The sequence below is a fragment of the Balaenoptera acutorostrata genome, chromosome 9 (assembly GCF_949987535.1).
Source record: "Balaenoptera acutorostrata chromosome 9, mBalAcu1.1, whole genome shotgun sequence".
Classification (NCBI taxonomy): Eukaryota; Metazoa; Chordata; class Mammalia; order Artiodactyla; family Balaenopteridae; genus Balaenoptera; species Balaenoptera acutorostrata.
Genome location: NC_080072.1, coordinates 65,823,157 through 65,838,394, shown reverse-complemented (window position 1 = coordinate 65,838,394; position 15,238 = coordinate 65,823,157). Strand labels below are relative to the sequence as shown.

The following is a 15,238-nucleotide window of genomic DNA, read 5'->3' as shown; positions in this document are numbered from 1 at the left end:
TACTTTTCTTATTTAAAAAAAACTCAGAGACCTTATAATAGAAAAGCATAAACTATTTTTTAATTAATTTTTATTGGAGTATAGTTGCTTAACAGTGCTGTGCTAGCCCCTGTTGTGCAGCAAAGTGAACCAGCCACATGTATACATATATCCACTCCCTTCCAGATTTCCCTCCCATCTAGGTCACCACAGAGCACTGAGTAGAGTTCCCTGTGCTATACAGTAGGTTCTCATTAGTCATCTATTTTATACATAGTAGTGTATATATTGTCAATCCCAATCTCCCAATTCATCCCACCTCCCCTTCCCCCCTTCGTAACCATAAATTTGTTCTCTACATCTGTGACTCTATTTCTGCTTTGCTAAAAAGTTCATCTTTACCATTTTTCTAGATTCCACATATAAGTGATATTTTACGATATTTGTTTTTCTGACTTAACTTCACTCTGTATGACAATCTTTAGGTCCATCCATGCCTCTGCAAATGGCACTGTTTTGTTCCTTTGTATAGCTGAGTAATATTCCATTGCATATATGTACCACATCTTTTTTATCCATTCCTCTGTCAATGGACATTTGAGTTAGAAAAGCATAAACTATTAACTAATATTAGTGTAACCACCTTATTGACTATGCTGATTTCAATGAAGTACAACAGGAAACGCACATTTTATCCCTTCCCATCAGGGCCTTTGGTTCTATTTGGTCAGGTCTCCTTTTCATGACCCTTGAGAAAGTCTCAGACAGGTCTCAAAACTTTAAAGTTACCTTGAGGTAATGAAAGTTTAGTAAGGTACAATTTAAAATTTCAACCTCATGTTCACTTCAAAGATTCTTCTCCCAGCTTGGGCCTGTTTCACATGCAGGGGGAAATCTCTGGGGAAGAAAAAGTCATATATAGTCTATTCTTCCCTCCTCTTCCCCCTCACCTTGAAATTTCTGGTCTCTACCTGGTTGGAGGAGGAAAGGGGGACAAGGAATGTAGTGAGTTGAATTGTTACCTCAAAGATGATATGTCCATGTCCTGATCCCCAGATCCTGTGATTATGAACTTATTTGGAAAAGGGATCTTTGCAGATATAATTAAGTTAAGGATCTTAAGATGAGATTATCCTGGGTTATCCAAGTGGGTTCTAAATCCAATGACATGTCCTTATCAGAAACACAGAGAGAGAAGAGGAAGAGGCAGTGTGACCATAAAGTCAGATAAGAGTGATGCAGCCACAAGCCAAGGAACACCTGGAGCCATCTGAAGCTGGAAGGGTCAAGGAATGGATTGCCCCCTTAGAACCTTTGGAGGGACCCCAGCCCTGCTGACACCTTGATTTCAGACTTCTGGCCTCCGGAATTGTGAGAGAATACATTCCTATTGTTTTAAGCCACCAAGTTTATAGTAATGTATTATGGCAGCCCTATGAAACTAATACAAGGAGTGAAAGCCTTTATATTAAGAGTGTATTCTTTGTCGTTCTCTCATGGTTGCTGAAGCCCTCTGTGTGGCAAGTGTCCCAAAGCTGGCTGTGTCATTAGACACAAGAGCAAGTTTTCTTGGATTCCCTTACGGGAACCTGACTTAGGTGAAGAGCTCCCTGGCTGACCTCCCACGACTTTCTGCGCAGTTCCTGACCAGGGTGGTAAACCTTACAGCCTCTTACAGCTACAGTCCCCTCCCTTGGAACAGGCCACCCTCAGGGTGTTATACCCTCAAATGACTCAGGCCCAGCTACTTTTTGTTGTATCTCTTCGGCCTTCAAGAATCTCCACTCATCCCGGTCAGTGTGAAGAGTGGAGATCACTCCACCATGCAACTGGTCTCTCTCCTCTCCCACCATCACTGACTGCTTTGGTCAGCCTCTGGCTACAGAATTTCCCACCTCCCAGGGCCACAGCTCAGGCTCTCTCATGAGCCACCGAGACGGGCTGCTCAGTAAGCCTCTAGCCAGAGACTGAGATGCTAACCTGCCCTCTTAGAGCAGCACTCATCTCCAGGTGTGGTCCCCTGGGAGGCTTCTTTCTTTGTCTACCAACAACAAGAAGGGAGCCCTGGGCTCTCATCTTCTGCCAACGGGGGTGATAGCTGGAGGATCCATTTGGATCCTTAGAGCACTCCTGGAGGCCATGTCTAATGGTTCCTTGGTTTCTTTACAGAATGAGGGGTACCACCTATTGCCCTTAGGTTGGGGCTTTAGCTGAAATCCTGACATAATAAGAAAATTCCCATTCAATATCCTGTTGTACAATATATAGGACAGTAAGCAAGATTTAAGAAATGTAAACATATTGTTCCAATTTGATATCTTCTCTACTAATTCCATCTGTTATCAATCAATTATTATTCTATCCAGGATTTTCATTTTTTTGGGTTGGTTAGAGCTAGTTGGAACTGGTGATCAGATCAAACATCCCTGACTTAGAGTCTGTTAATTGCCATGAATTTTCTCTCTGTGATAGCTCCAGTGCTCAGCCTGTGGATTATGTATCAATCCAGTCTCTCACTTTCTTCTTATAAAGGAGAAATTTTCTTTCTGAAACATGAGGCTTGATAAAAGCTGAAAAATAAGGCTGCTGAATGTCATCATTCTTTTTCATCCTAAGGAATGGTCTTCTTCCTCAAAGGAGAGGGTTTTCTCCGTTTCATTAGAAATCCCTCTGCAGGGATGCTAAGTGTCTTCTCGCATCCAGAAAGCCCTTCGCAGAGGGCAAAGTTTCTATTCTTGGCACCATCACTGATTTATTATAAAACCTAGATGATCTCTAAGGTCCCTTCCAATGTGAGAATTATGTAATTTCATGTACTCTGTAATTACCAGGAGTTTTAGAAAGCTCCCAGCTCCACTTTGATAATTCTCCTGACTTGTAAAGAAATTCCAATTCCTCCCTTCATTTCTGTCACACATCTTGTTAAAGCTAATATTTTTAAGGACATGTGGCAGGGCATCTCGACTGGGTGAGAGCTTGGATTTGGAGGCCGTTCTGTTGAATTTACACAGCTCCTATTGGAGGTCAGTCCTCTCTATGCTCCAAGCAGACAAACGTCTTAAATGTGACAGGATGCTCAGGACATTTAAATCACTGTCTGGGCACATTGCTGATTTGCATGTGGCCTTGGAGTCTCATGAAGAAAAACTTGAGCCTAATTACAACTGATTGATATACGTGTGTATTAAACCCGGTGGACCTACCGAAGCTTGAATATAGATAGGGAAAATGCCTTTCCTCCAGAAAAACTTAAACAGTTTCCAGGATAGGCTGGCCAGGAGGAAGCAGAGGTTCAGAGTACATATGAGGCTGTCCTGGAATCCACTTTGCCCCGTCTCCCCCCAGGACCATCTGTGCGCTCTGGGAAGGGGAGAGATGTAATGACCAAATCTGTCGAGGTCCAGGGTTCTGCACTCTTCCAAGGGAGTGGTAAATCTGAAAGCATCGTGTTGAGAGGTGTCCTAGACCTTCATCTCAACCTTCCCCTGCCACCACCGAGAGAGCTAGACTCTAGAAGACTCTCCAGCAGAAGAGAAAAAGTGGGGAACCACAGAAATGCAGAGACAGGTAGAAATAGCAGAGTTTCAAGCAGTACCAGCCAAGAAAGCAGCTTCAGAAGTTACAGGGGTCAGTGTCACTCGCCAGGGATCTGAGCAGAGTTGCAGCAGTGCTGGGGACTGGAACAGATGGCCACAGCCCAGTGAGAAGAAGGGAAGCAGCAGAGCCATGGGTATAATTCAAATTATAAAACCTGCCTCTCTGCTGGGCAGAATACTAGATATGCACAAAGTTGGAGTGAGCTGAGGCCTTGGCATTTGATAGGTGGAGGGACATAGATCTAGCAAACTAAAGGCTAGTGGTGCAAGTGACCTTACCTGCAACGTGAGATGGGGGAGCCCAGGAGACATTCAACATCCATTTAAATGGTATCTAAAAGCTTTATACTGTGTGTGTGTGTGTGTGTGTGTGTGTGTGTGTGTGTGTGTGTGTGTGTATTTTCTATGATAATTAAACTACAGCTAAAACTCACTGAACATTCAGCCTCTACTCTGGGTATTACCCACCTTGGAGATATACCAATATTTCACATTGATTCTTTGAAAGCTGGATCTTTGAAAATTTAGTCAAGTGCAATTTAACCAATGTTTATTTAGCAATGATGATATACCCAGAATTGTTCTGTGGGAATACAGAGGAAGCATTGAAACAGCAATAATTGCTATTTATTGCAGATTTACTGTGTACCAGGTATTTAATCCTCACAACCATTTTATGAGTTAAATACTGTTACTATCATCCTCATTTTATAGATAAGAAAATTGAGGTTCAGAAAGATCTAGTAAATCTCCCAAGATCACACAGCTAGTGAGTATCCAAACCCAGATGTATCTGCCTCCAAAGAGAAAGCTCTCAGCTACTATACAAAGAAGTTGAAATTTATATTGGCAAAAATCTGAGACAACAGCCTGAAACGGTGACCATGGTTTCTATCCCTTATTTTACTGTGCAAATTAAAGTGTTAAATAACATGTTGATGGAGCTCAAATCTCAAAACCTGCTTTGAAACAGCAGGGTCAAGCCTGCAAAAACATAAAACGAAGTGGAGCTAATTCCGATGCCTGAAAAGCAAAAAGGTGTCTCTCCCGTCCATATCACTTGGATGCTGCTGGATCAGTCTCCACTGTACCCTTTGTAAGCCAGTCTTTTAGATTTGAAACCAAGCCCCAAATTCAAGCTGAGGAGAACTAAATCCGCCTGCTCTGAGAAGCACGCATTTTCCTGATAATGAGTGGCTTGCGGGGAATAATGGTATGACCTGGAGGGAGAAACACTGACCTTTTGGTCAGAATCCACATTTGGTTTCACAGCCCAGTGAATGCTTGCTCTGTGAGCTGCCTGATGACACAGATAACATCCAGTGCAATAATAAACCATACAAGTTGAAGCTCTAACCTGTGAATCCACAAAGGAAACAAATTACATCTCTTCGGGGAAAGGCTCAGTGAATTCGGCAGGGGTATTTAAGGCTGAATAAGAGCTGAGGGGAGGGGTCGAGTGGTTAAATCTTGTGAGAAGGGAAAACAAAAGCCAACTGAAGCGATAAGAGCTGAAGAGAACTTTATCACTGTTCACTAGGAATTGACTACGCTTGTCAATCTCACTAATTATATACATAAAGAAAACATACTTGAAAAACACTGAAAGCAAAAATAAGCCAAACTCTAGTGAGATCCTTAAGATTCCTCCAGAAAGCTGATGATTTTTGTCCCACTGAGAAATAAGACTGTCAACAGGGAAAACCATTTCCCCCCCCATTATGGAAGTATGTCCTCCGGACTGTTGCAAAGTCAACGAGGAAGAAGGAGGCTATGCTCATTACAGTTTAACAAGCTCAGAGCCGAAGATGGGAAGGAGCTGAGCTGGTGAATTGGGGGTCAGCGGGTGCAGGGGATGCTGAATGGGCCAGATGGGCAAATCACACCGCGGACAAAGAGCCCGCCCCTCACCCCGCTGAGCCACCGCCCTGACCTCCGAACAAACACCCAGGGCACAAATTTGTTCCCCTTTATCAGCTGCTTAGCCTAGCAGCTGCTGCCACGAATTTCTGTTTCCGCATCTTGCCTTTTTCAAACAGTTGCCTTTTGGTCTAACTTTTTTTTTTTTTAACATCTTTATTGGAGTATAATTGCTTTACAATGGTGTGTTAGTTTCTGCTTTATAGCAAAGTGAATCAGCTATACATATACATATATTCCCGTATCTCCTCCCTCTTGCATCTTTGTCTAACTTTTGTGTGAGGTCGAGGGGCTGGGAGCAGAAGGGAAGGATGGCCTGCTGGCTGTCAGAGAACTGAGTGATTGAATAGAGTGTTTCAAGAGGGGCAGAAAATAGATTTTTAAAAGCAACCTCTGGGAAACCCAGAGACCTAGAGAATACACAAGAAGTGCTGGTTATTCCTTCTCTCCCTGGTCACCCTGATCAAGAGCATTTTCCTCTTGGCATTCTTGCTGCGGGACGGAAGCGGGGGCATGTATGAAATGGATTATAAATTGTTTGTGCCTAAACCAGCCATGAAAATAAAGGCTGGCCTGTAGGTCAGGCCAGGAAGGGAAGTGAGCCTGTTCAGGATTAGTGCAGAACTAGATGAGAATCACGCAAGGAGTCTGATGAGAAAAAAATGCAGTATGTTATATCCTTCTATCTGGAAGCAATTATGTTTGGTACAACAATTGCTTGAACAGAAGGCTGAATGAGTTTATAAATAATGATTTCAGAGTGTTTTGTGATAACAGTATGCAGCCGTAACTGGATCTGGCAGCCACCTCTATTAGAAATGTGGTTAGTTCAAAGATATTCTTCTCTTGTTAAAATTAGCTATCACAAAATTATGGCACTGCAACAGAGGAATAGAGAAATAGAATGCAATGCAATAGAAAAATAAGAAATGCAACAGAAAAATTATTTTTCTAATGCAATGCAATAGAAAAATAAGAAACATGTTTTCTTCTGCTACCCAACAAAATTACTCTTTCATTTCTCCTTGTGACTTTTTCAGAATGTCAGAGGACTGTTTATTCCCACTTAAGGGACTGGGGGAGGGTGGCAGGGAGGTGGAGAGAGGGATAAGAAGAGAAGGAGAATCAGTTACCCTGGAAACAGCTCCAAAGGAGGGAGTCAGAGGGATCAGATGCAGAGGCTCTGTGGTCCCTCTATGCCACGTTGTCCTTCCCTATTCAGGTGTATCAAATTTAGTTCCATGGGCATTTAGTGTACCCACCCTTGTGCTAGTTGTCATGTAGGATGCAACGGTGAGAGTGATGATGAGGATAATGATTGGAGATCAGATGATCACTATCCATTTAGTGTTTGCCCACCAGGCCAGGCTAAGCATTTCCTAAATGTAAGCCCTTCATGTCCCGGTCACCACCATGGCCTCTGGAACCTGGGTTTAAATCCTGGCCCACTTCAGTGAGTTATTTGACCTCTCCAGGTCTTATGTCCTCATCTGTAAAATGGAGATAATAATTGTACCAGTCAAGAAAACTGTAGTAGGTGTAGCTCAACAGAAAGAATTTAATAGAAAGAACTGGTTTCACAGGTGTTAGAGGGCTGAATGAGAAGGAAGGTCAACCACAGAGAGTAACCGTAGGAAGCAGCTCCCATTTCTAAGGCTGGAGAAAAGGGAAGAGGCTGGGACCATCAGAAGCTGGACCCATGGAGGAAGTGACCCACTGCTAAGTTTTCAGCAGCCTGGTGAGGCTGGTTCTAGAGCGTGGAAGAGGCTGGGACCAATGGTTGATGGTGGGTGAAAGGCTGTGGCTGGAGGGGATACTGAAAGGAAATAATGGCAAGCAAACAGAAAGGAGGACATCTCCCCTCTCCAGCCTCAGTCTCCCCCTACTGCCCCCTATTGACAGGAATTAATAGAAAACCCGCTGCTCCCAAAGAACTGGTTTGCAGAGTACCAACTCCAGCCACAAACCAGAGTGTAGAAAGGTAGATCTGGAGCTGAGGTAGATAGCTCACTAACCAGCTCAGTATTTCATAGAAACACAAAAAGAGTATTACTCATATTATTAACTATTAACTATTAAGTGAGTTAATATTTATAAACTCCTAGAACCGTGCCTGGCATGTGGTAAGTGCATTACAATGAGCTTTAAAAAAAACAGATGACTACATTGCTCCACCAAAAACCAATGTGGGAAATAATATTAGAATACCAATGTCTAATCCAGGAAAATGATAACAGTTTAAAGAGGTCACATAAAATGCCCAAGGTCACACAAGCTGGTCACTGGTGAAGTCAGGACTATCTGAATGAAAAGCTGTTGCTTTTACTTCTGGAAGCCTCCTTTGAGGCTCAGAGAAAAAGGGCACATAAATAAATCACTTCCCAGTGAGACGGACTATAAAAGTGCAAGAGGAGAGGCACAGATAAAGTTTGGGGAGCACGTGGGAGAAAGGCGAGCTGCTGCAGGTTGAGGAATCTGAGAAGACTTGCCGGAGGATGTGGTGTTTGAGTGAAGCTGAAGGGCAGGGCTTCAACTGGCAGGTGTTGGGAGCAGAAGAAACTGCTTGAGCAAAGACCCAGAACGCAGGGCATGTATGCGGAGTGGCGAGTATGAGGACAAGGGGGAAATAAATGTTCTTCACCATCCTCTTTCGGTGTAAACAACAGAGTTGAAGTGTCTCCAAATATTCCTAGCAGCAATGTGAATTAAAGAGTTCACCACATTCATAACATGTTGCGTAGAATATTATACGTGTGTGAAGCAATGGGATTAGCTGAAAAATAATTATTTTAATGCACCTCCATTTTTAAAAACACATAGGGAGGCTCATTAAAATCTGCTTACAAGAGACAAGTGGTCTTGTTTCAAGGCAGTCAACTGAACTAAAACCCTAATTTGAAGCTGCTTTCCTGCCCTTTTACCAACGTACCAAATTTGGTTTCAACAAGTCCACTTTTTAGAAGGGTATGCACAAATTTGATTCATACCTGTTTTATTTAGTGCAACAAACTGAGGGCATTCTTGGTGCCAGGTACTGTCCCAGGTCCTGGAGATGCAAAGAATTGTAGATGGTGGTTCCGGTCCTCAAGGAACCCAATCTAGTAGTGCAACAGATACATGTGCAAATCTCTGCAATCACAATGAAAGAGCAAAGGTACTAAATGCAAGGGGAATATGGGAACGCTGGCCAGGGAGGATGGGAATGGGATTCCTTTCCTGCCACCCCGGGAAGCAGCACTACAACCATAGCAGAAGTCAGAAAATGGGATGTGAAGGCAGAGAGACCAAGACAAATTATGGAGACTCATTAGTTCTATCTAGTGCTGGACCAGACCACAGGGCTGGCTTGCTAAGGAAGTCAGAGCAGTATGGAGCTGAAGAAGTTCTGCAATATTTCCGTGGCTCTGAACCTGACCTCTGTAATCCTATGTTGAGGTCTAAAAGTAAGGAATGTGCCAGGAAACCAGGGATGGAAACCACACCTGCCAATAATAATAGTTAACAGTTTCTGAGCATCCACTCCACGCCAAGCACTTTCATATAAAATGAGTGTTATATCCAGACTGGTAGTTACTAGTCCCCAGGAATCATTCTCCCCTTCCTCCTTTTAGTAGTAGACTCCCCTACTGAGCAGGGGTATATATGCCTTTCCTGTTAGAGAAAATACTTCCAGGCTTTCTTGTAGCTGCTGTGACTATGTGACAGGTTTCACCAGCAGAACGTGAGTAGGTGTAATGTGTGCCACTTCCGCATCATTTCCCTAAAGGAGTGCCCTCCACTTCCTCTTCTCCCTTTCCACTGGCTGGGATGCTCTTGTGGTGGTATTCGTGCTTCCGTGGAGAGAAGCCCAACACCCTGGAGAAAGAACCTGGGTCTGTAGAACACAGCAGCGCTCTCCTCTTGTCACTGCCTTCTGCTGCTCCAGCTGGTGAACCTGCCTTCAGCACCTTTCCTTAACTTGGCCAAAGATCAAACACATGCGAAAGAAAAACAATATTGTTAGATTTACATCTGGGTTAAGAGAATAGAGGCCACAGGTGAGAGAATCTTAGACGTAAGCTGTATGCGCTCTAGTGAATAGATTGTATAAAAATTATATTGGCTTATTTGGGAACCTTTGATTACATCCTGGTTTCTAGTTAAGTTTCAAATGACTGAGGTTACCTATTAAATGTGCTCCAGGTGAGACAACGGTCATTGTATCGAGGAAGGGCAGACTATTCAAAAGTTCTGGATGATTTGTTATGTGTCAGGTACCAAAGATGGAAGCACACACATACATACACACAGGCACACACACACACACACACACACACAGTCTACCCTCAAGATGTTTGTCAACTGGTGGGAAGTTTGGCAGATATAGAAACAGCATTGAGAGGAAAAGTATCAGTTAATACTCTTGGTTGTAAGCAACCAAAAATCTGACTCAAGCTGGTTTAAGAAAAAAAAAGGATCATTTATGTGTTTATGTAAGTGTACAGTCCAAGAGTAAACCAGACTTCAGGCATTTAAACCCTACTGAACTGGAATCTTTGTGGCAGGGGCCTGGAAATCTGTATCTTGGTCCCCATCCCATCCCCCCACCAGGTAATTTCAATTCTGTTTTGGAAAGTAATGTTTTATATAGATAATTGAGCAGCGCATTGAAGATTGGACTGGAAAGGGGAGAGAGTGAAGGAGGAGATGATTGTTTCTGAGGGAGAGGAGAGAATCCTGAATCCAGGCAGGGGCAGCCCCGAGTGCCACAATACCTGCTTTGTACCTAGAACAAAGCCAGAGTGCCACATTCTGAAGGCTGCTTGCACGGGAGGTTTGAAGGGGAATGAGTAGAGGACCATGTCATTTGTCCAGCAGTCTGAGGGTTCACAATCCTTATGAAAGCGGCTGTCACTTCCGTTCCTTCACCCAACTACTATTTATTGTGCAACTATGCACGAGGCACCGAGCTAGATGTGAGAATACAGGTTTATAGGCAAAGAGCCTTTCCTCATGAAGCTTACATTCTAGGGGAAGACAGACAATAAACAATTAGAAAAACGAGCTAACTACTGGCTGTGTTAAGTTTTAAGAATGGAAAAAAATCCTTCACTACTTAGTCCCTAGTGGAGGCTGACGTTGGATGGAGTGGAGGAAAGGCCTTCAAGTTGACAACTTAGTGGAGACTTGAGAGCATGAGCATTCCAAACAGAGGCCATAGCAAGTGCAAAGGCCCTGAGGTGAGAGGGAATTGGATGGGGTGGAAACACAGGAAGGAGCAAGTGTGGCCAGAGCTCAGTGAGAGGGAGACTGCAGTGGGATAAGCCTGAAGAAGTTGGCAGCAGCCAGGCTACAGGATAACCTGTGGGCACCAAAAAGAGTCTGGATTTTATTCCACACACAATGAAAGGTTTGTGTTAAAAGGAATTTCCTGGCTACTGTGTGGAAAAACGGTAAAATTAAATTCAGGGCTAGATGGACTCCAAGGTTCTTGCCTGGTCCCAACAATTCATGTCAGGCTCCGTGGGGTCCCCAGGAGCCTGCTTAGTAACTGGGGACCCTATATCAGCGATGTCTGGTAGAACTTTCTGCAAAGATGGAAATGTTCCATACTTGCGCTATCCAGTCCCAAAGCTACGATGTGCAAGTGGCTCTTGAGCACGTGATATGTGGCTAGTGTGACTGAGGAACTAGAGTTTAAATATTATTCCATTCGAAGTAATTTGTTTAAAGGTGTGGTGCCACGTGTGGCTAATGGCTGTTGCACTCGATAGCACAACGCAACACAACACAGCGCTGGGTGCCTGAGGGTTGCTACCCGTTATCCAGAAGCCAGGGCCTTCTCCAAATGGTGGGACTGAAAGAGGGTACCTTGATCCCTAAATGCTAAGCCCCCTCGGTGCGTACGGCTTGTCAAGACGGACAGGCTCAGGGAGTATCCTACGCTTCATTTTGTCACCGGGGAGGCAAATGCACACGGCTGTGAGGCGCTCCTCGCGCGCCCTCAGGGGAGGCCCAGCACTGAGAACAAGGTTTCGGGACCGCTCTTTCCAGAACGCACCAGCCTCGCGCTCTCGCGGCCGCCGGCGCGGTCCACCCATTGGCAGGAGAGGTATAACGGCCCCGCTGCGTCTCGCCCCGCCTGCCCCGCAGCCCGGCCGCGTAGACATCAGCTCCAGGCGCAGCACAGGTGGGCTGGGGAAGCAGGGGACCTAGGCGAGCCACCGAGCGGGGCTGGAGGTTCGGGGACCCCTCGGCGCGCAGTCGCCTCTTCTCCTCTTCGGGGATGGGGGCGTGGGTGGCGCGGGCTGTGGCCCGGGCTGTGGCCCGCACCGGACCGCTTCCTGAGGTTGCTTTCGCTTTGCCGGGGGCTTGGCGAGGCCTGTGCACCGCAAGCGAGAAGAGAGAGCCGCGCAGGTGGCCGCGCGGGAGGGGCGGGGGGCTGGCGCCTTAAACCCTGCGGGATCCCTGCCCTCTCCCGGAGTACGCGTCCCTGGCACTGGCTCGGTGCCCCGCGGCGCTCGTGGGTCCTGGCTGGCCGGAAGGCGCCCCTGACCTTGGTGTCTCCCCGTGCCAGGTCTGCGCAAGGGCCATGGGCGCCGCGCTGGGCACGGGCGCGCGGCTGGCTCTCCTACCCGGCCGGGCCTGCAGCGCTGTCCGGCACTGGGAGCCCCCCGCGCCCGCCCGAGGCTGCCACTCCAAGGCCGGCCCGGCGCGCCCGGTGCCCCTGAAGAAGCGTGGATACGATGTCACCAGAAACCCGCATCTCAACAAGGTAAAAGTCCGGGAGGGTAGGATGGCCCGAAGCCACTATTCTGCGGCCCGCGGGATGGGCGCCCCGCCCCCTGGGCCCGGGGAGGATCCTTCCAGAGGCCCTTCCAGCGGCTTTACATTTTTGCCTTGGGGAGGCTTGGTGCAACTCGGTTTGGCTTTTTTACCACACCTCTTCTGCGTGGAAAGAGGTAATCAGTACTGCAGGAAGCCTAATTTCTTTCGTAAGAACAAATATAGGCTGGGTTAAGGTCCTCATGGCCAGTCTGACTTGAGGTCAGATCTCCCCTTGATGCTTGCTGATTCTGTTGATCTTGGGCAGTTCATTTAACCTCTGTCAGTCCAAGTTTACCTGTCTGTAAAAGCGAAACAGTTGTCTCGGGAGTGTTGTGAGATTTAAAGAGAAAATGGAGGTAGCGTTCTTAGCACAGTACCTGACATCCAGTGAGAACAAACGTCAGCTAAGGTTATAATTATTCTGAAGAAAAGATTTTTAATTTGAGCAGGGGCAAGAAAGTCTAGAATTATGGAACGTTTAGACTTTGAAAGGGCATCACAGATCCTGATTCAAACCTCTCCTTTTACAAATGAGAAAACAAGACAAAGGGAACTTGCCCAAGGTCACCAGCTAGTTAGTTCTGGCTCTGCCACTGGAATCCGGGTCTGGATCTCTGGTGCTGGGGTCAAGTTCAGCCCACTGCTAACACAGTGCTTAGGAGCGCACACACTTGTTTCTGGGAGTAGAGTTTAGTATCATTGGTGTTAAAACCAAGAGACCTGGATTTGAGGCCTGTCTCCCAACACCTCCTTGAGTTAACTTGGGCATCTCCTTTAATTTCTCTGAGGTTCAACTTTCTCCTGTTTAAAGTGGATATTATGATAGACCCACCATTCCTACCACATTCTGTTATTGTGACAATCAAATGAATTACTGAACTTGAAATCAAATTTTAAACTATATAAAGTGCTTGGTAGATAAGTAATTACTACAAAATAAAAGTTTGAATAATTTCTTGGAGTCAGGATTGTGAAATTCAAGTGAGGAAATACTTGTGGAAAAGGTGTTTTTGAGAAATAGGAACAATTATATAGATACTAAGTATTGTGATTATTTCCTACGGAATTAATAGAAGCTAAGAAAGAAAAATTTCTCTCAACCTCCATCTATCACACTACAATCCCTGCTTCCCCCCATAGAAACCCTAAATCCTTTGTATATTACTACTTTGGGATAGGTAAGGTGTTTTATGAATTTAAATTTACTTTGGTAGCAAGTGTTAGAAAACTCAGCTCAAACTGGCTTAGCAAATAAGAGATTTCTTTAACTAAATATCTAGAGGAAGGAGGGGTTTGACCCAGCAGTCCAGATGGCATCCCTAAGGATGCAGGTTCTCTCTGGCTCTCTGCTCTGCTTTTGCAAGGTCAACTGCATCCTCCGATTCCATCCAGTAGAGTCTCTCACCCGGATTCTGCCACAGTCCCCCATCTCCTTTTTTCATACCACACCACCCAGGGATAGAAAGACATTTTCTTCTGGTAGCTCCTGTGGAAGAGAAAGGACACTTTCTCTGGAGCCTCAGAAAAAGAGTCTTTCTGTCTCATGGACTCTGATTGGATTCCCTTCCATCCCCAAACTGGTCACCATAACTTAAGTAAGTCAGGGCTCACCCCTGGATTTAAAGAGAGAGTTTAGGTTAGGGGCACCCATACCAACTGGCTTAGAATAAAGGGGATATGGCTCCCCACCCCGCCCCCCCAGTAAATCTGTGTATTGTCATCAGAGGGAGGAGGGATAGATGCTGGAAAGCAAAATAATAAATTCCCACTACTGACTGTGATGGTTTGAACAATCATTGCTTTAGAAATACTGGCATATTACAGTTAGTACTTAATGCTTTATGAATAGTTTAAAAAAAATAAAAGAAGGACTTGAATGTCTCTTTTTTTTTTTTAAGCCCTAAGTTTATGGTTCCCTAAAAGCACTCTTGCCCCTTGCCCTTGTTCTTGATGTAATTTTTTTCCTCCTAAATAATATAAATGGGACATTATCCATAAATCTAGGGGCCTGACCTTTTCATGATGTTAAAGATTTTTTTGTATATCCCTGAAGTCAGCTGATGCTGGTCTGGGGTGAGCAGGGTATCTGGAGTGCTGCTGAGAGAGGCTGTTGGCCTCCCGCATTCGCCCTTGGGGAGGGAGGGGGGACAATGGAGGGAGCAGCACTGCCTAGGAGCCGCCCCTCACTCCCCACTGGGGTGCCAACCTCTCGCTGTCCTGCTGACCTCCAGCGCTCAGAGAGTCTCCAGGGAAGGCTTGGCGCTTGGCACTTTCCATCAGCCAGATGGGGAGACTTGCTGAGTTAAACAGAACAACTGAGGTTATCACTGAGAAAACAAGAGAAGGGCAGCTTTGAAAGGGACCAGTACTTAGTGGGTGGGTCTGTGGGTGGATTTTTTTCTGCTAGACTCTGAGCTCCTCCAGGGCAGGGACCGAGTTTCATGCATTTGTGGCTGGCACTGGGTAGTTCCTGAAGGGTGTAACAAGGGCATGAACATGAAAGCTAACATTACATTCTTCGAACATGTTCTCTGGGTTTGCCTCCCGCTTTTGACAGATCAGGAGAGGCATTTAAGTTGAAGCTTGAGGGCAGAGGGTCGTCAGGAGATGGAATTCTCTGAGAGAAGAAGAGCTACTGAACAGGCCAACCATCACTGCTGGTGTGCAGTCAGGGTCTGGTCCCTGCTCTGCCATAATCTCGCCGTGCGATCTGTGCTGAATCTCATTAGCCTCTCTGCCCATGTCACACCACTGCTGTGAGGATCACAGGGGTGAAATCATTTTGAAAACTGTACGGCACTAAATATTAGATGATCGTGTTGACAAGTTCCAGAATCAGGGTTGGAAGCTCCCTTAGATACGACCTAGTCTGGAATTGTTGGACGTGAAATTAGCTTGGGTCTAACCAGCATTTTTATGTTAAAGAAATGGGTTAG

At 45.6% G+C, this 15,238-nt stretch overlaps 1 protein-coding gene across 3 annotated transcripts in view; it reads left to right on the top strand.

The window, feature by feature from the left end:
* The window catches only part of ME3 (malic enzyme 3), a 331,140-nt gene that overhangs the window by 114,134 nt on the left and 201,768 nt on the right, over positions 1–15,238 (top strand). The window contains exons 1-2 of one of the 3 annotated variants that reach the window (XM_007168486.2): positions 11,513–11,664; positions 12,052–12,249. The exons of 1 other annotated variant lie outside the window; for it this stretch is intronic. In XM_007168486.2, the coding sequence (XP_007168548.1) occupies positions 12,067–12,249 (183 nt within the window). In that variant the 5' untranslated portion in view covers positions 11,513–11,664; positions 12,052–12,066. Of the gene's footprint in view, positions 1–11,512; positions 11,665–12,051; positions 12,250–15,238 lie in introns of those variants that run through there. One more of the 3 variants, XM_057553842.1, reaches the window with a different exon arrangement.